General features: G+C 49.4%; 9 protein-coding genes across 9 annotated transcripts; 2 read left to right on the top strand and 7 right to left on the bottom strand.

The window, feature by feature from the left end:
• Positions 1-473: 473 nt before the first annotated feature.
• On the bottom strand, positions 474-2,470 carry LCP9604111_4148 (putative Patatin-like serine hydrolase; the record flags this gene model as incomplete). The annotated part of the gene is made up of 3 exons (XM_039071815.1): positions 474-1,713; positions 1,766-2,351; positions 2,404-2,470. 3 exons carry the CDS (start codon positions 2,468-2,470, stop codon positions 474-476), a joined length of 1,893 nt encoding a protein of 630 aa, XP_038929710.1.
• Positions 2,471-3,282: 812 nt separating this feature from the next.
• LCP9604111_4147 (MOSC domain protein) lies at positions 3,283-4,632 on the bottom strand (the record flags this gene model as incomplete). The annotated part of the gene is made up of 3 exons (XM_039071814.1): positions 3,283-3,305; positions 3,371-4,562; positions 4,618-4,632. The coding sequence occupies 3 exons, from the start codon at positions 4,630-4,632 to the stop codon at positions 3,283-3,285; spliced, it is 1,230 nt and encodes a 409-aa protein (XP_038929709.1).
• A 273-nt stretch (positions 4,633-4,905) lies between these two features.
• Positions 4,906-6,724, bottom strand: LCP9604111_4146 (serine hydroxymethyltransferase; the record flags this gene model as incomplete). Its single annotated transcript, XM_039071813.1, has 5 exons — positions 4,906-6,050; positions 6,105-6,242; positions 6,302-6,395; positions 6,457-6,513; positions 6,572-6,724. The coding sequence occupies 5 exons, from the start codon at positions 6,722-6,724 to the stop codon at positions 4,906-4,908; spliced, it is 1,587 nt and encodes a 528-aa protein (XP_038929708.1).
• A 1,456-nt stretch (positions 6,725-8,180) lies between these two features.
• On the top strand, positions 8,181-8,863 carry LCP9604111_4145 (putative GPI anchored protein; the record flags this gene model as incomplete). Its single annotated transcript, XM_039071812.1, has 3 exons — positions 8,181-8,324; positions 8,375-8,457; positions 8,515-8,863. 3 exons carry the CDS (start codon positions 8,181-8,183, stop codon positions 8,861-8,863), a joined length of 576 nt encoding a protein of 191 aa, XP_038929707.1.
• A 783-nt stretch (positions 8,864-9,646) lies between these two features.
• On the bottom strand, positions 9,647-10,949 carry LCP9604111_4144 (uncharacterized protein; the record flags this gene model as incomplete). Its single annotated transcript, XM_039071811.1, has 4 exons — positions 9,647-10,067; positions 10,130-10,482; positions 10,619-10,707; positions 10,760-10,949. 4 exons carry the CDS (start codon positions 10,947-10,949, stop codon positions 9,647-9,649), a joined length of 1,053 nt encoding a protein of 350 aa, XP_038929706.1.
• A 592-nt stretch (positions 10,950-11,541) lies between these two features.
• Positions 11,542-13,147, top strand: LCP9604111_4143 (uncharacterized protein; the record flags this gene model as incomplete). The annotated part of the gene is made up of 3 exons (XM_039071810.1): positions 11,542-11,733; positions 11,834-12,562; positions 12,620-13,147. 3 exons carry the CDS (start codon positions 11,542-11,544, stop codon positions 13,145-13,147), a joined length of 1,449 nt encoding a protein of 482 aa, XP_038929705.1.
• Positions 13,148-13,868: 721 nt separating this feature from the next.
• LCP9604111_4142 (uncharacterized protein) lies at positions 13,869-15,256 on the bottom strand (the record flags this gene model as incomplete). The annotated part of the gene is made up of 2 exons (XM_039071809.1): positions 13,869-14,792; positions 14,849-15,256. The coding sequence occupies 2 exons, from the start codon at positions 15,254-15,256 to the stop codon at positions 13,869-13,871; spliced, it is 1,332 nt and encodes a 443-aa protein (XP_038929704.1).
• Positions 15,257-17,350: 2,094 nt separating this feature from the next.
• LCP9604111_4141 (putative acyl-CoA synthetase) lies at positions 17,351-19,665 on the bottom strand (the record flags this gene model as incomplete). Its single annotated transcript, XM_039071808.1, has 4 exons — positions 17,351-17,802; positions 17,871-18,746; positions 18,813-19,208; positions 19,287-19,665. 4 exons carry the CDS (start codon positions 19,663-19,665, stop codon positions 17,351-17,353), a joined length of 2,103 nt encoding a protein of 700 aa, XP_038929703.1.
• A 1,073-nt stretch (positions 19,666-20,738) lies between these two features.
• On the bottom strand, positions 20,739-21,541 carry rasB (Ras small monomeric GTPase RasB; the record flags this gene model as incomplete). The annotated part of the gene is made up of 2 exons (XM_039071807.1): positions 20,739-21,392; positions 21,464-21,541. The coding sequence occupies 2 exons, from the start codon at positions 21,539-21,541 to the stop codon at positions 20,739-20,741; spliced, it is 732 nt and encodes a 243-aa protein (XP_038929702.1).
• Positions 21,542-21,647: the final 106 nt, after the last annotated feature.

The following is a 21,647-nucleotide window of genomic DNA, read 5'->3' as shown; positions in this document are numbered from 1 at the left end:
TTGTGCTGCGATCGGCAGGTACCGGTACCTTTGGACGTCGGCTTATATTGCTTGCAGTAGTTTATGGAGTCCTCTGAACAATATACGCTAGCATATACATTATTAAGGGACAAGTCACCTGTCTTTACGGAGAATCAAGTACCTATATCGTAGTGGATGTCTATGTAGATGAGAGTGCCATGCTGGTTCTTTTTCCCCTCACAGGTATGTATACAGACTATCAATTCCCACATTTGAATCTTCATAAATGTCATCATTCATTATGCCCGAGCGAGGCCAGCACTGGCCATCTTTCGCAGTGGGTCAACTAAAATAAAAACCCCATAAATAGAATTACATGCCCCCAGACGCCCTCTCAGCCTTAATCAACCGTCTCAACAGAGGGTATTCAGCAGGAAAGACACAAAAACAACGTAATGCACATGTAAAGAATTGAAAAAAAAGGTATCGAGATGAAAGCAGGTGAGAAGGGATCACCGTACGTGGTAGCTGGGCTTGCGTTGCCGGTTCACCGTTGGTGGTGGCTCATCAACTGGGTAGGGAGGTCGGACTTTGATATTCGAGGTAGAGGTAGAGAAAGGTGCTTGGGAGAATAGCGGCGCGGGCATAGACACGCCGCCGCCATCTTCTTGAGCTGGGTATGGGATAGGCGTCTTCGGCGGCACCGGTGGTGCCATGCCATTGAAGGTTGTAGAATAATCATCACTGTGGGAGGGCAAGCTCTGTTGTTGCGAGCTTGGTCGGCTTGAAAGCTCGTGGCTTCGACGATAATCACTGCCAGATTGCCGAGGCGAGGAAATAGATATATTATCCTGAGGTGTTGGGTGAGCCGGGAGCGTGCTATCCGTTGGTGATGTAGTCACTACGGTTGGGATGGGTGGCGGCGCTTGTGAAGGTGTAGGGTGATGTGCGCGGTTAAGAAACTCCGCAGGTAGCTCCGCAGGTAGTTCGACAGCGAAGTGCGCAGGGGGCGGAACATGTGATTGAATGGGAGGAGAAAAAGAAAGCTCTTCAGTCTCAAGATCAAAAGATAAGTCGTCGCGATCCCCGCCAGCTGCGGCATGGCTTGCCAGACGGCGGTTCATCCGATCGATCTTAGCAAATCTCACACCTGCATCTAAAATCATCTTCTTGACTTCGGGCCTGGCCAGATACTGTCGTGTATTGGTGCTGATATCGGCTAGCCGGTTCCATTCGTTCATACCAAATTCGCCAACGCCAACCTCGACGTTGAGGCGGAAATAATTGTCTTTGCTGACATTGCGTTTGGCGAGACGGTCTCGAATCATATCATTGTGGATTCCCTCGCAGCCCTCAATCTTCGTCATTAGTCGACGCCGCGCTTCAGCAAATGTGCCCAACGAGTCGCCGAAGAAATCCTCCCACCATTCATGTTGTCGGTTATTGGTACCAGGTGGGCGCTTTCCAGTCCCCACGCTGATAAAGACCCCAACTTCCCGACCTGGCCACTCATTCATGACAGCTTCATCAAGTACCTGCGGTGCGGGGTTGAATGTGCCATGACCCTCGTCAATAAAATGATTTTGACCAATCTGGATAGGTTTGAAAGCAAGCCCTGTCGCGGATGTCGCGCGTCCCGCTTGCCAGATAGTGCAGTCAAATTCAGGCGGAGGTTCTCTGCGGGAGTCGTATGATCGGAGAAGGACAGCCGATCCCTTGCGCGGGGTGCCCTTGTACATAGCAGTGACCGCGCTATATTTCATATTAGTACCAGCGACACATGTCTTCGCATTGTAGAACTCACGTTTTTGTCCGATTTTCTCGATTATCATAGAGCAGTGCGTCTGGATTACCCCAACGCAACCCATTAAGAAAAACGGAGCCTCTTTGGCTTGTCGGGGACATTGGATGCGAAGCAGCAGCGGTGCTGAAACTGGCCCGACTGATAGAGCGTTGCGGAATAGAGGCTGGGCTGTATGGTAAGCTTGCCATAGAAGCCATAGAATCATGATTCGGCCCATTCCCCGTGTCGTTTCCCTCCGCCTCGAACACGGTATGTTCCCGCACACATTCGCGGATCGCCTCCTCGAGCTTCGAGGCCTTGAACAAAGTCGAGCGATAGGGAATACCAGCGATGGTTTTGTCGGTCTCAAATACTTTGCGGGTCATACGCACATATACCTCCTTGCAAGTCTCGAGATCCAGGCGGAGGCGACCGAGCATCAGCGCAATCAAGCCGCCAGTGCCGGTACCTGCAATCAAGTCGAAGTGATCACAAGGTTTGGGAATCTGGTCGCGACGCGGAGGCTTGCCTTCGCATTCAACATAAGTGCGGTACATGAGTTCCTGAAGGAGAATAAGCATGGAGTAGCCACGAACACCACCGCCATCTGTTCAGGTCAGCTGAGTCTGATGTACGCCGGGAAGAGAGATAATACTAACCTAGCGACAGAATCCGCAGCGGAGGACCCTTGGTGGTGTCCTTGCGGCGCAGATTGGCTGGATCCATGGGGATTATAACAATTATGTTTTGGAACGATTGCGATCGCTTTTTTTTTCTGCTGCGCCAGCTTACCCGCGGCGGGGCTCAGCGATACCTTCCTCAACTATGCACCGGATCGCGGGATAATTGGCGTTTTGGAAAGAGGTAGAAGCGTGAGGTAGAAGCGCGGGGTAGAAGCGTCACGCAGGTGAAACACACAAGTCGAATGCAGCTCTGGTTGGGTGCGTGACAGGTCAATGTGAGAGTCGCAATTTAAAGTGGACTCCAAATAGGCAGCGGCGTATGCGTGATGATTGGAGGGGCTTGAGCCACAGTCCCTGAATAGTTCGGTAAGGCTGGACTAGCTTGACCACAACGCAATGTATAAGATGAGTCGCACAAGTCACTGAATAGAATCGGCAAACGAAGAAGAAACGGGGGTTCAAAGTTATTGCAAGTTATTCTTAGAAACCGAATCCAAGTCCACATTTAGTTGCCTTTCCATGGACCAAGACAGTCAGGTGACTAATTGGGGCAACTGGTGGCGGTGCCCGGGTATGATGTAATTGTGGCTGTGTGTTTATCCCCCAATTAAATTGATTTCTTATGCTTCTCACTCGGGACTCACCTACGATGTAGTTTGATGCATAAGAATATAAAAAGAGTCTGTATTGTTTCATCATCAAGACTTGGACAAGTCAGAGGATAAAGAAAGGCCCGAAATCTGTATACATAGTGCAATTCCAACCTCCACCATGACGTCAATTCCCCGGATATCTATCTACACAATACCGAGATGTCCGTGTCGATGTACAACCGAAAGAGAAATGTATCTATTTTCAATTTGTCAGGCCAGGCCAATCTACAGAACCCAGTAAATCAGCGTTCACTCTCATAATTTGCTTGGAAAAAAGCAGAAACACTCACCAGTAATAGACCTCCTAGTTCCCTTCTCGGCAACCGTAACCTCATCCCCAACCCTCAGAATAATCCCCTTGCCCTTTGGCTCCAAGAAAGCATACCTACCAAAGACGGGACTAAACTTCGCCCCAGAATCTACCCTGCGATCCTTCATCAACTTCTTAAGCACAGCACCAGACTCACCAGTCCCCATCTTCCCAGTCTCGTAATCAACATTAAGGCTTTGACAGCGTACACAATTCCCCGTTAGCAACAGCCTAGTCGCCCCACGCCCTGATCCAGCGCCCACGGTCAGCGCACGCCAAAAGTCCTCTTCGAAAGCCTCCGCAGCCCCCGAAACAACGATATTAGGCCGGAACTTCGTGCGGTCCATAATTTCCCCGTCCGGCAGCCGCGCTGAGACATTATCCACGGATGTCTCGGAAATGACCAGATAAGGGGCGCAGTCGGCGAAGGTAATGCGGTTCTCGTGCTGCGCATGCAGAGTGCAGAAGTGATGTAGCACTAGCACCACCACACTAGCAGTGAAAAGGAGCGTGGGCGTCAGACTGCGAGCTGCTTGGGGAGTTGTCCCGTCGCGAACGAGAGTACCGCTCTGAAGAAGGATGTTGATCGCGGATGCTACAATGAAAATCGGGAGAAACCGTTCCCATTTCCTGTCGGGTCTGGTTAGGCTTTTGCGTATTGTGCCCAGCGCCGTCTTTTTGTCTTGCTGTGCTGGCGCGAGTGTGCCAAGCACCTCTCTCGAATGCGATCCAATGTAGGCTAAAACTACGGGGTACCCGAAGCAGGCGCTAAACCAGTCGTTATAGTCTGCGCCCATGTTGTATCCTGTTGTTGGGCTCTGGTGCATTACGACCTTGACAGGGCTGAGCCTTTTCGGATTGGGCTGGAGTGGGATTTCTAGTCGGGTGATTTCGCGGGGTTTGGGAGCTGAGTCCGACAGAGGAGGGTGGTATGTTATAATTAGTTTCCCGCTGTCCTTTTCTGTCTGCGGATACTCGATATCGGTGTGGAAGAGGGCCATCTCTGGGAAGTGCGGGATATGCATGTTTTTCAAGGCTGTGGTGCCGGAGCCATCCTCGGTTGGGATGACTTTGAGGAGCATGAAGTGGCGGTCATATTGAAAGCCGCGTGCCGTGAACAATCCCTCTGTGATTGTTGTTGGTCGGAGGGATTTAATAGGGTAGACATAGAGCTGACAATGGGTTAGTATTTTGATTTCCGTCTTCAACGTAATTCCGTGTTCTTACCTGGCTGACTTTCATGATTGTAGGTGGGAAGTCTTGCTGTAGATGAAGAAATAAAGAGCAGTATATCGTACCCCGATGCAGCAGAAAATAAAATGATGACACCGTTCCCCGGTTTCCGTCTCGAATTAGACTTTGCGGAGTAAAGTCCACACTATATATATTCCACCAGGAAACTTGATTCTTACACTTGTTCATTTCTAGTCTTAAATGAAATAAAAAGTCTTCAATCATATTCGTTTCGAAATCATGCAAGGAGATATACAGAGGGAATCAAAAAAAAGAAAACGTCTACTGGTCATCAGCCCACGGCAAGCTAAAGGTACCAACCCAGTCCTCGACCTCTTGACGAAGAACAACAATCTCCGAGATCTCCTCACCCCCACCCACGTACTCCAAGAAGGCCTTAACGGTATTAGGGTTCTTGACACCGCGGGACTGAGCTGACTCACGGGCAGCCTTGTCCAACTTCTGGGTGATGGTTACCGCGCGATCGACGATATCGGCGACGCGGGTGAAGTCCTCGGGTTGGAAGCCACGGGAGGTCATGGCTGGGGTTCCCAGACGCAGACCGCCGGGCTTGAGGGCGGACTTGTCACCGGGCACTGTGTTCTTATTACTGGCGACACCGCACAACTCGAGAACGCGCTCGACGCGAGCACCGTCCACACCGCGGTTCTTCAGGTCCAGCAGCACCAAGTGGTTATCGGTGCCACCGGACACAATGTTGTAGCCGAGTCCACCGTTGCTGGTAGAATCACCTAGGCGATCGGCTAGAGCAGAGGCATTAAGAAGCACTGTCTGCTGGTAGGCCTTGAAGTCGGGCGTCTGAGCCTGCTTGAGAGCCACGGCCAACGCGGTGATCGTGTGATTGTGAGGGCCACCCTGGTGGCCCGGGAAGACGGATGCGTTGATGGGGTTCTCGAGATCGTACATGATGGGGTTGCCCTTCTTGTCGGTGCTGCGCACGCCTTTGCGGTAGAATATCATGGCGCCACGCGGGCCACGCAGAGACTTGTGGGTAGTAGTCGTCACGACATCTGAGTAGGGGAAGGGAGATGGGAGCACGTCAGCAGCCACGAGACCCGAGATATGGGCCATATCGGATAGCAAGTAGGCGCCCACGGAGTCGGCGATCGCGCGCATGCGTGAGTAGTCAATCAAACGGCTGTAGGCTGAAGTACCCGCAATAATCAGCTTGGGCCGGTATAGGGTGGCCGATTTCTCCAATGCATCGTAGTCGATCAGGCCAGTCGACTCATCGAGGCGGTAGGGGAAGGTCTCGAAGTATTTGGAGATAGCAGAGATCTTCTTGGTAGGAGTCTGATAGCCGTGGGACAGGTGGCCACCGTGGGGAAGGTCTAAGCCCATGAGACGGTCGTGGGTGTTGAGTAGGGCGGAGTAGGCCATGAGATTAGCGGGTGAGCCGGACAAAGCTGGAATGAGTTAGTCTTCGCATATTTAATTATATCACGTCAACTGGTTCATACGTTGAACGTTCACTCCCCATTCCTCCGGGTTCAGACGGAAGGTTTCGAGGGCACGCTGCTGGCATAACCGCTCGGAGGCATCAATAAATTCGTTTCCTCCATAGTATCGGGCACCGGGGTATCCCTCGGAATATTTGTCTAAATTGCGGTTAGGATAGTCTGTCGAGCAAGCAGAGGCGGCCACCCGGAGTACGTACTTTGCATAATACTGCCAAGGGCATCGAGAACAGCTTGCGATGTGAAATTCTCCGAGGGGATCAGGTTAATGAAGTGCTTTTGACGGTTTTTCTCCTGTGATAGTTTTAGCACCTGGTCGTTCGATTGGTGAGCTCTATATCCAACGATGACGCACCTGCTGTAGGATGTTATAAACGGTGGGGTCGGACTCCTCTAGGGATGCCGCGAGCAGCTATCAAATAGTCAGTCTACATGTTCCGCTTGCCATTGAATCGATTCTGGCCGCCAACCTTGTGCTGCGAATCGCGAGTGGACGACGCTACTCCCCGCGATTGAGGAGCTAATCTGGGCACGATCGAGGCGCGAGCGGAGACAACGGCTGCCCGGGAGCTCCCAAGGGGAAGCAAGCGAGCAGCGGATCTACCACAGCGAGACAAATACATGATGAAGCTGAAGAAGGTCAATTCTCAAGCAGGGTATTATGTACTTAGCCGATAGGAAAGCCACGGCTTTTAAACGACTGATGCTTGTCGGACGAGCACTGGCACCTTTCCGTTGCCCGCGGAAAGCGGGAAAATGCGCTATTCCCATTCGAGCTCTCCGCCTGGTCCGTGCGTCGGCTGTTGGTTTATCTTCGCCCGGCAAAACTTTTCCCTCCTTTCCTTCTTCACACAACTAAATCCAAGATGAAGAAACGGCGTTTTAATCTGTGTCAGCACTCGTCGGTGACGGCTGGACTTCGGTCTAGCTGGCGCTGGACGGGCGCTGCTGAAAGGTCCCACGCCTCTTAACCATCCTTTGAGGGGCCAGTACTTATCGGATTGGAATTGTTGTGTTGGTTCACCTCCAAGGCAAGGTCAGGATTGATCTACTGTGCTAAATCCACATCTCTGAACCCCTTCGCGACAATGTTTTTTTGCTGTCTCATTGTCGACACTCTAGTACAACGAGGACGTACGATCCGTATGCTCCGAGTGACTCTCGAGTATAATTAGTTTAACAGTATATAGTCGCTACTATTCTTAACACGATTTAACTAGCCCCTTCCACGACCCTGACTCGCATTCCCCTCTTGCACTCCACCCTCACAATAGACAATTGGCTAGAACAACTATACTGTCCAGCAAGGGGAGGTGTTGATGCTCATGTATGTTCTACCTAGTTAGGTAGTTAATTAGGGCTTCGATGTATGTAAGTACGATCTTAGAATTTAAGGAAGTACTTAGATAACTATGTACATATTGAATTAGTTAGACGTAATCTACTGGAGATTGAAGACTGGTCACTCAAAAGATATCTACAACATACAAAATAGGATACGGAGACTCCGTACAAGACACCAAATGCCTATTTTGGAGATCTATTTTGAGGTCTTGGCATAACCACAGAATAAGAAGTCATTTACAATATAGATATATACTCCGTACGTTCAAGTTACTCCGACCCTGGATCATTAAATTACAATCGCCAGTGCTAGCCCATCAGTGCCTAAATGGGAAGGGACGGCCTGGTCCCTGGAGCGTGCGCTTAAGGTGAGGAGGAACGCTAGGGAGGAAGTGACTTTAGCCGTCGTATTAATTTGGCTGTACAATTAAGTACCTCCCATGTGGCTCCAATCCACTTTCGTTGTTTATTTTTCGCTACTCTCTTATTGCCACTCTATCTGCCCCTTTTCCTCAGTGTGTGAGTGGCAGCGGGTACCTGAATCTCATTTAAATTAATCTACAGGATTGGTTATAAACTCTTCTCCCCCCCCTTCTTTCCTCTCTCTTTCTTCCACTGCATTCTCTAAATCCCCGGTTTTCAACCGATTACATTCTTTTGAATCCCTGTCATTCTTTTACATACCTCATCTTGGAACATTTTCGGAACCATTCCAACTCTATCAACTATATCACAATGCGTTTCTCTATTGCCGCTCTCGCTCTCGGTGCTACTGGTGCCATGGCCGGTGTTGTCACCGAGACCCTCACCGAGTACACCACCTACTGCCCTGAGGCTACCTCTATTGTACACGGAAGCCACACCTACAGCATTTCCACCGTATGTTTTCCTGAGCAACAAGTCTTCGCCGCATACTAACAGCATTCCAGCCCGGCTACATCACCATGAGCCACGGTCCCTACACTGTCACCCGTCCCATCTCGACCTCCACCGTGACTGAGTGCAACTCCTGGTAAGGATTTCTCTATATCCAACGTGACCAATTAATTTAATCTAACACATTACTTAGCTCTTCCACCGCCGTGGTCTCTACTCCCGTGGCCTCTGCTCCTGTGGCATCTGCTCCCGCGCCCTCTGCTCCCGTGGTCTCTACTCCCTTGGCCTCCAGCCCCGTGGCCAGCAGCAGCACTCCCCTCATCCCCGTCGTCCCCAGCGTCGTCACCTCCACCCCTCTGGTCCCCACCGCCGGCTCCACTGGCGTGCCCAGCGTTCCCTCCAGCCCCTCCAGTGCTCCCTCCAGCCCCTCCAGCGCTGTTACCCCCTCCCAGCCCGCCTTCAACACCGGTGCCATGAACGCCGCTACCGGTGCTGGTGCCGGTTTGGCTGCCATCCTTGGTGCCGTTGCTCTCCTGCTGTAAAGCAGTTGATTGTCAATGGCATCATGAAGAGATAGCATTGTGACTGGTGTTATCGCTTTGATGAAAACCACACGATGCTGTCGGGTTTTTACGGCTGTGGGTTCTTCTGGTGTATATGTCTTGTCTACGTCTTAGATAATACATAATGAGCCCTCTTGGGTTAACTTTTCATGTCTGCCTTTCTTGTGGAGCTTATCTTTTCTTGTTTTTTTGCGCATTATTCTCCTGGACATAGCGCGTTTTATTATATTCACAAATTTAACTTCGATCAAGAATGATCTCTTACTTTCTACTTATTTTACTTGCACTGGACCCCGATATTCTACTTGTACTTGTTTTGATGTATTGCCATCGGAGTATAAAGATAATCATTCGATGATCATGATATGTTAACCCACAGGAGTGTTCATCCAGAGATTAGTGCAATCCGAGCCTAGGAGGATGTGAGCAGAGCAGACCATATAGTTTGGGTTGCATGAACGGACCGATGCTTGGATTTCACTTATACAGTGACGAGAATGGAATGTCGAATATCTTGCAGATTAAGTCGTAGTCATCACCCTGCGTTAGGTTGTGTCGATTTAGTAGGTTGCCGTCAGCTCTTGGATTTACGTGAACTGACCTTCTATGGTCATTCCCAATAAGACCAGCAAGCCATGAGCGTGGAGATCTTTTAACCACGGGTATTTCGGTAGAATTCTACATCGTGCATACCAATAGGTGATGAGACTGATGTAAAAGCAAAATATATAAATATACACAAGTTATTGACATATATGTGACTCAAGCTAAAATTTTGTCAGTGCTATCATTGTCTCTGCGGTACAAATATGTACGTTCTTCATCCACCTTAAACGATCGGTGGACGGAGATATCTTTCGTGCCAGCTAACGGATTGGGATTTCCATCATGGATGCTGTGTAGCCGGTATGAGTGTTGCCCTCCAGTATTTTTGGGCTGGAACCTATTCATAGGTGTGTCCTCTGTGAGTTTCGCAGTACGGGGCGTGTGCGATGGGGATAGCGAAAGCCGCGGTAGATATATCGATATTAGGCGCTTGAACCGCATTGCACAGGCGCATATGATACCGAGGTTGACCTCGACAAGGGACCACACTCCTAGGATGGCTTCGGTATAAGTTGTGTCAGCGGTTTTGCCGAGGAGTAAGACGTATGGTAGGCGTGCTATGGAGCAAATGACGACACTGGGGTGGGGATTAGCGGCAATCATGGCATCAGAACAATTCAAGAATGAGGGAAAGCGCACCTAGATCCCAAAGTCAGCAGACAGCCGACCGTGACCTTTTGTTTCTCTGAAAAATGGAGACGGTGTATCGTTGGGATCGGGATGGCAATCACTGCCAAATCAGAGGCAATGTTCAGAACTGCCTGGGATAAGGCGACATTTTCTAGACAGGCTGTGGTTCCTGCATGGAGAGGGTTACATGGTCCTCCGGTGATGATGCATAAGGTCAGAGTGTACGCAAAGATCGCCAGTGCGACAGCCACGACGAGGCAACGATATATCTTCGCAGGATTGATTTGAAATAAGACAGATAGAATGGCCATCTTGGTGATGCATGGACATATCAAATAAGTCAAGGTGTTGATGAGTAGACCCTGCATCTTGTTAGCCAATGTGCTAGGGTATGCAAATAATGTCTTTACTTTATTAAACTCCATGAGATCTTCCAAGTTAACATTCCACATGTGCTTTCCCCAGCCATAGTTCATTACTATTTGAGTCAGATTATACCTTAACCCGAAAGATAGTCACGGGAGACTTGCAGTTAACCACAGTCACAAAATATACCAGTGCAACACCATAAGAAATCGTGATAGTGACTATCGAGTAGAATAAGTGTCTAGCAGAGTGTTGAAGAAGTTGGTCTCTTACTCAAGTCTATCTCGATCTTCTTGGTCAGCTTGAAAGCCTGGAAATAGCGAAGAGCGAGGAAAACCGTGGCAATGAGATAGGTGATGCCAAAGGCGATGACAGTCCCTATTTGCAACGAGTTATAGGGTTCATGGAAATGTGATTCCTGGCCATCTGGCGGCGGTATTCCTGGGGTCGTATCCAGATCCATTGTATCTGATTGTGGAGTTAATTAAATCTATATCAATATAGGTCTTCTACCCCTATATACTATTGTATAAAACCCCGTCCAGTGTTGGCAAATTTCTTGCTACGCGGGCTAGAACATTGTCAACAGTTGATCCAGAACCGTAGCAAACCACTGTAGCCAGTAATATCGGAGGTTCGTAAAATCCAAGTGGAGTCTCATTTGCCCTAGCTCATCCTGCGACCAGAGCTAACTGCTGTAGACTATCCTTTCTTAGCCTATAACAAATATACCTTTCTATCTCCTCCACAAATGGTACTTATTTCACGCTAGCAAAAAGTATCATGAGAGGAGACTTGTCAATTCTCAAGTAGAATGAGTGGAGATCGACACTAGTATAGTGCACATTAGATCTAGCCTTCAAAGAAAAACGAAATGGCCCCCGCGCCATGTTTTTGCCTGCAACTTAGAATAGGGGTTTCCAGCTGCATAATGCATGTGATTATTCTTTTGTTCAAAGAAGTATTTTGCAGTAATCTTTCTTTGAGGCAGCCTGGTTTCTGTTCGTGATAGAGCAATTCACACCATGAAAATGCCGTTTTGGCGTCAGCCCACCATGGAGCCAATTCCGGGCGATCGAGTGGTTCCACTCCATTTCTTCGAGGATAGTTGGCTTGTCCAGGGTAATAACATGGCTGTATCTCTCGTGTTTGATGCAGTGCTCGACCCAGAAATATTGCGCGAATCCCTTGAGGGCCTCGTCAAACGAGAGGGGTGGCAAAGGTTAGGAGGAAGACTGAGGAAGAATGTAAGAATGGGCCATCTGCAAAGAGAAAATCTAGGGCTGCATAAACATATGAAGTGCCCACGGGTTTATACTAGTTAACACTTTTGGCGTTACCAAATAGGCCGCAGGTAAGATCGAATGGCACATTCCAGCCCAGTTCTCGATCGGCAGACCACCAATATCCTTCGCCCATGTCAATCATGGCATACCTGCCGCTTTACACCCGACGGCCTCTCGAATCCCGAAGCCGCAAGATCGGCCCTGTGTTGTTAGCGACCCAGATGACCTAGAAGGCCTGGCGTGGGAGCCTGGGTACAAGCCCAACGGGATAAACGACTACCTCACCTCCGACCTTCCTGTCTTAGGGTTGCGCGTCAACTCTTTCACCGATAAGACCGTCGTAGTGCTCCAATGGCAGCATGCTGCCTTCGACGCGCTGGGCATGCAGTATGTCGTCGCAGGATGGAGCTCCATGCTTTGGGGAAAAACTGCCGAAGTATTGATCCCATGTGGTATAAACTCGGATCCATTCCACTCTCTCGCCCAGGGGTCGCGCCCTACGACCGAGGAACATGTGTTGACTGACAGGAGGGTCGGGCTAGGAGGCTTGCTGCGGTGGGGCTTAGGTTATGGGGTCGATATGCTTGTCCGAGCCAAGGAGAACCGCATGGTCTGTATTCCAGAGACATATTGGCGGCCGCAATGGGAGAAGGCTGTAGACGAGCTTTGTACTGAGGCGACTGCGAACGGCGAAGACCCATCGAAGGTCTTTTTGACTGAGAATGATGTTCTGACGGCCTGGATTTTACGCTGTGTGGTTGGCGAGATGGGGATGAACCCTGAGAGAACGGTAAACTCCAATACTGTAACCCTGTTAAATAAGCTACTCACACTACACCCTCCTTAGGTAGCTACATCAATCGCCATGTCACTCCGCAGATCTTTTGAGGGTGACCTCCTGCCTGCTTCCACCGAGCATCCCTACGTTGGCAACGCTTTCGGCTGGGCCAACGTACTTGTTACCGCGGGCGATGTAACTTCCAAGCCGCTCAGCTGGCTCGCACAGCAGGTCCGGTGCGCTATCAACGAGCAGGGCACGCGTGCTCAACATGAGGCATATTACGCCATGGTTCGCACATCCGGAACCGGTCTACCTATTATCGTATTTGGAGATGGTGGCATGGCGCAGGTCGGCTTCTCCAATTGGTCGAAAGCTGGCTTGTTCAACTTAGATTTTTCCCCGGCTCGTCAGGGCCCTAAAGACGACAGCATGCCGTGCAGGCCTTCATATGTTCAGGAGAATCACGGCCCTGTGAAGCCTGCGGACGGGTTTTTTATCCTCGGAAAGGATGAGAAAGGGAACTACTGGACTTCTGCATGTAGGGTGAAGGGTCAGTGGGCAAAGTTTGAGGAGCAGCTGAAAGATTTAACATAGTTACCTGGTTCAACATGAGTTAGGTGCATCTGGTGACTTCCAGATATATTGATGAAGCAAACATATATATACATCTCTCTTTTCATTTTAACCTTCGAATCTTCACGATCCTCGATAGTCAACTAGGTAATTTCTAGTTTTCATTGTTACCATAACCACCAATCCCTCTCTTTTATCCCCGCCCTCACACGATCCCCATCCCTTTTCTCCCTACAACATTTCAACCCTAAAGCCAACATTGATGTTTGTTACTCTATGAGTATTGAATATGGATATTTCCCTCTCTTTTCTTTCAAGTTGAGCTACTATGTGCGAGACCAATTATTCACTGTTATTTTTCTCTTCTGTTTTTCTCATAGCTTTTCAGTTGATCCCTTTTATGTTCCTCATGCCTGACAAAAAAAGCCCGTCTCAGATCTGGTTTGAGCCCGCCTTCTTTCATGAGAAAGTCAAGATTAGCATATTGATAGAGAAATGCAAAGGCTGTTTACTTTTTAGCGGCCTACAGCATAATAGCCCATGCTTGAACTTGGTATCAAATTAATAAAATTTGGATTGATACATTGGTGTCTGATGGAAAGTATACAGCACATTCTACCACTAGACCATAACAAAAACCAAGGTTCCTGTTTAAGGCCTAGGGGCCTAATTCCTAGTTCGATAATGTGAAATATGAGACACTTGAATCTAGACCCCATTATGTATATGCATCTCACTCTCCCTACAACTGCTTCCAGGTATTGCCGTCATACATCAAGACATCAATTTCCTCCTGAGATAGGTGAGTGGTTGACTGGTCTTCAACCTGACGGAGAGCTTCCACGGACATCTGGCGCAGGGTTTCCATCCTCATTCTATCATTCGAGAGCCATTCATACTGCAATGCGTTCTGACCACCTAAGCGGTCGCCGAGCGCCTCATCGTGATCTGTGCAGGTATGGGAGAAACTGAAACTGCGCGGACTTTCTTGTGTGGAAGTTCGCTCATTACCAAGGGCACCGCTCCGATTTTTCATTGCGATTGAAAGGCTCCCAAAATCAGCCAAATTAGCAGGGATTCCTCTGTCAGCGCACCAATCTGAATTATCCTCCGAATCCAGAGACCCTTGTTCTAGGTTTAGCGGTAAGGGCAAGTGCGGGTCGCAAAATGAGTGCATTCTTGAGAGGCTTTTGTGGGGTTTCAACAGGTACGGCTCGCTCTCTGAATCAAACAATTCTTCACCACGTAGCTCCCTCACGAACTGTTTGCATCCTTGGATGTAATCTGTCATACCAGGATCGTCTTGTCGGTCATTATGCTGATTGCCATCACTATGCTCCTCATATTCACTGTCGTAATCGTAGTCTTCGTTTTGCAGTTCCTGGATGTCCTCGGACTCGTGGATAGTTCCTTCATGCTCACACCAGAGGCACAACTTTCCGTTGCTAGTGACCACCGGCTCGGTAGATCTGTGGGGTCTATTGGGGATATCAATGTGAAGGTCGTTCTGCGGACCGATGCTCTGGTCGATGCTCTGATCGGCGCTTTGGTTCGCTCTGTATCTTCCTTCGAAGGCTTGGTCCTGGCTCGGGGACAACAATGGTATTGGAGTGAGAGTCTCCGCAGTAAACAATGATTGGGAAAGCATTGGCACAGCGGGTCCATGCTAGGAGAATAAATCGTTAGCTTGCACGCAGATTGGACGTGTTCGAGGTCACTAACGGATGCAATATTCTGTTCGGCATCGGGCACCAAAGGACCACAGCGCGATGGGTGAGTATCGTCCTCCATCTTCTCATGTAGTTCGAACCGCAAAGTTTTGGCTGCAGATTTGATCTTTGTAATAATCTCCCCCCACTCGCCACTGGTCTCAAATGCGGTGTTGATATGCACACGGAGCCAGACTGGATCCCGTTTGTTTCTCATCCAAATCCATTGGGTGTTAAGGGTGGCAAATGGAACAAAGCCTTGAATGCCACGCTGTTTCAGATGGCTCCGAAACATGTAGGAAAATATTTCTGCGGTTTGTTTCTTGTTGCAAGTAAAGAATCGATATAAACAGCAGAGTACCTGTCGCTTGTATGGGTCCCATCGCATCGTGGGTCTCTTTGGGAACTTGGTTGGCTCCATCTTGGAGGGGGAGCATAGGATATAACAAGGAATGAAAGGTGGCAGTGGAGGAAGAATAACAAGAAGCAGAAGAACGGCCTTTCTCGCCTGTCAGCTCGAGAGGTTCAAGGGCAAACACTTTGAGTTTTACCTGATCTAGTCTACTTTTACATAAATATGTTCTATATTTGGCGTGCTTTAAGCTGTAATGTTACGCTGATAGCTCAGGGGAAGGAATATGATAGCGGGATATGCGGTCACGTGGGCGGTACGCCTACCCGAGAGGGTAAGATGAAGCAGTACATCGGCTATGGAAGGTGTCTATCTAGAAATCTATGCTTGGGGCAATCTTCGCTCACCTCGTCATATGTGTGCCCTTCAGACCACTCGGTGATCGGGATTTTGGAATGGGGAAGTTGACAAGGTGAATACCGGTCAGGATTTTAAGCTTGTAAACAAAAGGTGAGATCTCCATTGTGACCAGAGTGGAGACTTAAGGAGTTGGAAATGCAAAGGAGGGAGGGCAAGAGAGCTGGAAAGAATTCATTCCTGAATGCCTCCAGTGTAATATTTGATTACTACTTGATTAGCAGGGGAGTAAAGGAGGAGAAGGCTGGGAACTCGTGAAATATTCATGTCAGATGTGGTAGAAGTCAAATTGGGAGAATTCAAAGTCACGAGAAAGGGGAGAGAAGAGCGGAAGGAAGGCTCTCTTCCCTCTCTCTCTTGAATTCAACAAATCTACATTTCTTGCACAACATTGAAGATATTCTATACAAATCTCCATTTCCCTCGGATTTGACGTTGACGCTCTTCTTCTGACCGTACAAAGCTCCATCTCTCTCTAGTTCCTGGCGTTTAAGCTATTCATACCGCACGTCAATGTATGCCTCTACGGATTGATCTCGACCCTTTCAAATGCGAAATACTAAAGCCCGAAGCTAAATTTGTACGATCGGAACATCTTCAAACCACCCTAGACCTGGGGGAATACAGAGATTTGTATGATGGGAATAGCTTCATGACGGAAAATTGTGCAGCGTATTTCTATGACAATCTCCTACCTAGTAAGCAGAGTATCAGGATCCTTAAGAACGCCTTAAGGGCTTGAAACATGAAGCTATTCACACCCTACGTCCTGTTTTTCGTCGGGATCAATGAGGATCAATGACGATAAGGATATATAGTGGTATATACGGTTAGGGGGCAGTAGAATCGACGAGATTAACGATACATGGTCGATTGCCTCAAGAGGCTTTAACGCCTAGAAATGGGAGATTTTAGAAATTTATGTAGTGGGAATATCTTTGATATTACCCAGGACCTTCGTATAAAGGCGGTTTGTGCGGCCAGGTAGCTTTAAAATTGAGTCTATACGGTCGGTATAACTTCAATTCCTGGGTATATCACCCTCTGCTGAAGTATAGGCCACCAAATTATTGTTGTCTTTGCTCGAGCAGTGTAAACATGGCGGACACAAGCAGTTCGATAGTCCAAAACCCTAGCCACTACCGGCATCCGGAAGGTGACTATATCCAACATCCGGTGCAACTTGTATTCATAAATCTTGGGACAAATCCTCGTTATGAATATGAGATATGTATATCGTTGTCGAGTGTAAGAGTGTACGGCAACTGCGGGTGTAATCCCTGGAGATGACCAACCCTTTCTCCTCAGCTCTGTGAGAGCGAGGATGTAACGGGAAAGGAATGTGGAGATTTCGATTTTATATGAGGTGAGCCCAGCGTAGAGACCTTACCAGCAGTTTGCATTGAAATTGAGGCATAATGTTACACCAGTAGCTCAGGGGAAGGATGGTATGTTGTATGATGCTAGCTACGGCAGCTGATTATAGGGGCTGCCCACGATGTATTCTACAGAAGATTGATCGGACTTGGTTACTACACCTCAACTTTCTTGTCGAGTTAGAATGTTATCCATTTAACAGGATCCTTCGACTCATATATCGCTGAACTAAATAACTTATAACAAGATAAGCATGATGCTGAAGACTGTTAGCTTCTTTATGAACCCCTTGATGTATCGAAACATTCAAGTACTAGTCAAAACAGATCGCTCCAATGTGCCGCATAGTCACATCCATCTATCACTCATCTAAAGCTTCGCCTTGTCGACCCCATTTGCCTTCTCCTTCTCCTCAAAATATTCCCTAACCCTCTCTCTTGCAACAGAAACAACTTCCGCATCCTCAACGGTAGGCGGCACATTAATCTCCGCCGCATACTCCCCCTTCACCCCATACTCAACAAGCTCTCTAAGAACACGCCTAAGCGTCTTCCCACTTCGCGTCTTAGGGATCATCCCCCGACCCTGTATAATCCCACCCAACGACGCAATAGCCCCAATCTGCTCGCGGACCAGCGCGTTAACCTCGGCAAATAACTGCGGGGTCGGTGTTGCTGGAAGAGGATTGCTTTTTCCAGTGATTGGGCCAGCTTTGGGCTGGATGAATGCGAAGGGAAGGTGGCCTTTTAGCGGGTCGGGGATGCCGACGACGCTTGCTTCGCTGATCAATGGGTGCGAGAGAATTGCTTGTTCAATGGATCCTGTAGGAATTAGTCAAATCATTTATCCTTCAATAATCTAGAAAGCGAAAGAAAGGCAACTTCCTTACCGGTACTGAACCGATGCGCGGCAACATTGATGATATCGTCACTTCGCGACATAATATGCACGTAGCCATCCTCATCAACCATCCCCGCATCGCCGGTATCGACCCAGCGGCCATTGAAACGCTTAAGATACCCACGGTAAAACCGCTCCTCGTCCTCGAAGAGGGTCGTGAATGCCGACGGGGCGAGTGGTGGTGCCATAACGATATTGCCCATAGTACCGCGCGGGACTTCACTGCCCTCGTCATCGACGATGCGGACGTCAAACCCAGGCAGTGGGAAACCTGCTGAGCCAGGTCGGGTTGTGAGAGGAGAATGATCTGGCCCGGATGCCAGACTAGCAAGGGCAGCACTCCCATTCAATGCAACACCCGTAATCGGGGATCCAGATTCAGACGACCACCAGTTGTCAATAACAAGCGCACCATCCGCTGCATACTTCCGAAGAAGATCTTGATATGAGCTAACAATACCAGGCTCGCTGCGCTCACCAGCGAGGAAAAGGGCACGGAGAGATTTCAATCCCCCGCGCTTTCCGACCTCGCCGATAAGCTGGTCGTCCGGATCATCTTTCCGGATAGCTCGCATGGCAGTTGGTGCTGTAAAGAGGGCATTTACATTGTGTTTCTCGACAATGCGCCAGAATGTCCCTGCATCCGGCGTGCCGACGGGCTTACCTTCAAACAGGACCGTTGTGGCGCCGACTAACAGCGGTGCATAAAGGATGTAAGAGTGTCCGACGACCCAGCCTATGTCTGATGCGCAGAACATTGTGTCGCCGGGACCTTTGATCCCGAAGAGCGACTTTATGGAGAGTTCCAGACCCACGGCGTGCCCACCTGCTTCACGCAGGACGCCTTTGGGGAGGCCGGTGGTTCCTGTGGAAACGTTTAAGTATGAACAAAACAGATCAGGAATTGGGTTCGGTTCTGGGATTCACTCACCACTTGTATAGATAATATAAAGTGCATCCGTACTCTTAACAGGAACAGGTCCAGCCTTAACCCCACGGAATCGTGCGCTCTTAACGAGTCTCTGCCAATTACGCTGGCCACCGCGCTTATCGGGCTGATCCCAGCGCAGTTGGTCACGCTGCCAGACAATGATCCTGCTCGGCTTAAAGCTGCTTGCCTTGACGGCGCCTTCGACGAGTGGCCGATATGAAATGGGTCCCTTGGACCCCTCTATTCCACATGACGCTGTCATTAGAACTTTTGGGCGGGCGGCCTCGATGCGTTGTGCCAGAGCTTGCGGAGCGAAGCCACCGAAAACAGCGGCGTGAATTGCGCCTAGGCGGGTTATTGCCAACGCAGCTACTAGGGCCGCAGGGATCATTGGCACTAGATCCGATACGTAGTCAGCAGTGGGTTTCTGTCTTTAATCAATTCTCCACTTGTGGTGTGGTCACAATTGCATACTGTAGATAATAACAACATCGCCCTTCTTTACCCCTTCCTCCCTAAGTACACCGGCAAGAACCTCGACCTCATCGAGTAAGCGGGCGTAAGTATACTTCTCCGTTACACCGGTTACCGGTGATTCCCATACAATGGCAACATTGTCACCGTGGCCTGCGAGCACATGTCGGTCGACACAATTGTAGGTTGTGGAGATCTCGCCATCGGCGAACCACGACCAGTGCTCATGCTCGGTTCCGCTCGGGAGAGACTTTGTCTGCCGCGTCAAGGCACGTGAAGGCTTGCGGTGCCAGTGGAGTCTGGCCGCATGATGGGACCAAAAGGTTTCTGGATCGCCAAGGGAATGTGAGTGGGTTGTCGGTTGAGGGTGCGAAGACATGTTGGATAGGTTTCGGATTCAGTCTACAGAAATGATGAAGAGGCGAAGTTATTTGCCGGGATTGTGATTTGAGCCGAGAAGAGAGAAACAGCTCATACAAGACAAAGAATAGTACTCAGGAGCTCTGATATAGAGCGCTTCTACCCGAGGTGTTTCGGATCCAATATTGCGATTGGCACGGGAATATGGAAGGTAAGACCTGCAAGGCTCTGATCGGCAAGACATTTTAGGCGTTCGTGTGTGTGACTCGCCATTTGCGGGGAGAAGGTGAAGCTGAGATCCCCCGGATGCAGCCGAGGCGAGTCCGTGCTTTTTCCCCGCACTTTCTTCTGTACTCAGCTTGTCCCCAGCCTCAGAGTATACCCAGAGTATACCCGGAGTATACCTCATGCGCTGTCTCAAGTACGGCCTGGAATCGGGTACTGCACTTGTACTCAGGTGTACTTTTGCTTCGGATTTTCCAAATTATTACAACCGACTGAAAAAAAAGACCTTTATCAATTGTCTATATCGCATAAATGGCTGAGAAATTAATCAAATAAAACAAGCTCAGTCGTAGGGTATCATATCGAAATGCCTGCTAATGCGCGACTGCGATCTTCTGGCTTCGTTGCCTGGGGGGTGTTTTTTTTTTTTGTTTCTGTCGGGGTGCTCCAAGGCGTGTCCGAAAGATTCCTCCGTTCGCAACTTATCAAATAAGCAGAGACCGAAGAAGAGAGACGATTGGTAAGGAAAAAGAGTAAGCGGAGCTTGTGGAAATCCAGACAGCCAGTCTGCATGTCTCGGCGCATTTCGAAAGAACAAAACAAAAGCCAAAACAAAAAAGAAAAAATTTGCGCTCGAGGCTTGCAGACACTGGCCTCAAATCTCCACGTCGGTTCTCAAGCTCTTCAAAATGCGAGCGTAAAAGATGTAGCATGGCAAGGACCACCGACGCCGAACGAAGTAACCAAAAGATAGAACCACCCTCCAGATGCACCCGTGACCAAAAGGAAGAGAGGAAAAGAGAAAAAGGAAACAGCCATTATTTCAGTGAGCAAGAAATCCAACGCCTCCCGGACGGACCCGGCCGATCACAAGAGAGTACACTGGAGCCGACTGCGATGTCGCGATCGGTCAGGCCGGAAGGACTTGGGATATTCGGGGCCTGCGTCGCGATCGCGGCCCGATCCGAAGCCTGTTGGGCGACGGTCTGCGCCACGGCCACCTGCTGCCTGTTGTCGCTGCTGGCGCAGCATGCGGACAACGTCGTAGAAGGCCTTCTCCACGTTGATACAGTTCTTGGCCGATGCCTCAACAAACTCACATCCCAGCTCCTTGGCCAATGCTTGGCCTTCCTGTGCTGAGACTGCGCGCTCGACGGCCTTGTCGCTCTTATTTCCGACTAACATGACGGGCACGGGCATGGCGGGACCCGCGGAGGCGGTCATGGGCGAGTTCAGGTAGCTGGGGCCGGAGGGGGAACCGGAGCTTGACGATTCCTTGACCATCTTAATTTGGTTGTAGAATTTTGTGATGCGGGAGAAGGAGGCGCGTGATGTGATGCTATACACCAATACAAACCCCTCGCCATCCCGGATCCACTGGTCTCGTAGCGCGGTATATTCTTCCTGGCCCGCTGTGTCCAGCACCTCGAGCATACACGATTGTTGATCGATCACGACTTGTTTGCGATATGAATCCTCGATGGTTGGATCGTATGTTTCGACAAAGTGATTAAGACACAACTAGAAGGATAGGTTTTAGTCATGGGTCATGAAGAATTGTTGCCCAGAGGTCAAGGGCTAGGTCGACCAACCTGAATAGTAAGGGCGGTCTTTCCAACACCTCCGTCTCCCAACACCACCAGCTTGTACAACGTCATTTTTCCAGCCATGGCGGGCAACTGGAACTGAGAACAAGAAACAGCAAAGACAATCAGCCTAGAGAAGTCAGTACGTCTATAGCGATACCGTCTTGTCCACGACATACCTATAATTATT

This window comes from Penicillium roqueforti (genome assembly GCF_015533775.1).
Source record: "Penicillium roqueforti strain LCP96 04111 chromosome Unknown scaffold_08, whole genome shotgun sequence".
In the NCBI taxonomy this organism is placed as follows: domain Eukaryota; kingdom Fungi; phylum Ascomycota; class Eurotiomycetes; order Eurotiales; family Aspergillaceae; genus Penicillium; species Penicillium roqueforti.
Note: the sequence above shows the minus strand (reverse complement) of the source record. Positions and strands in the feature narration are given on the sequence as shown.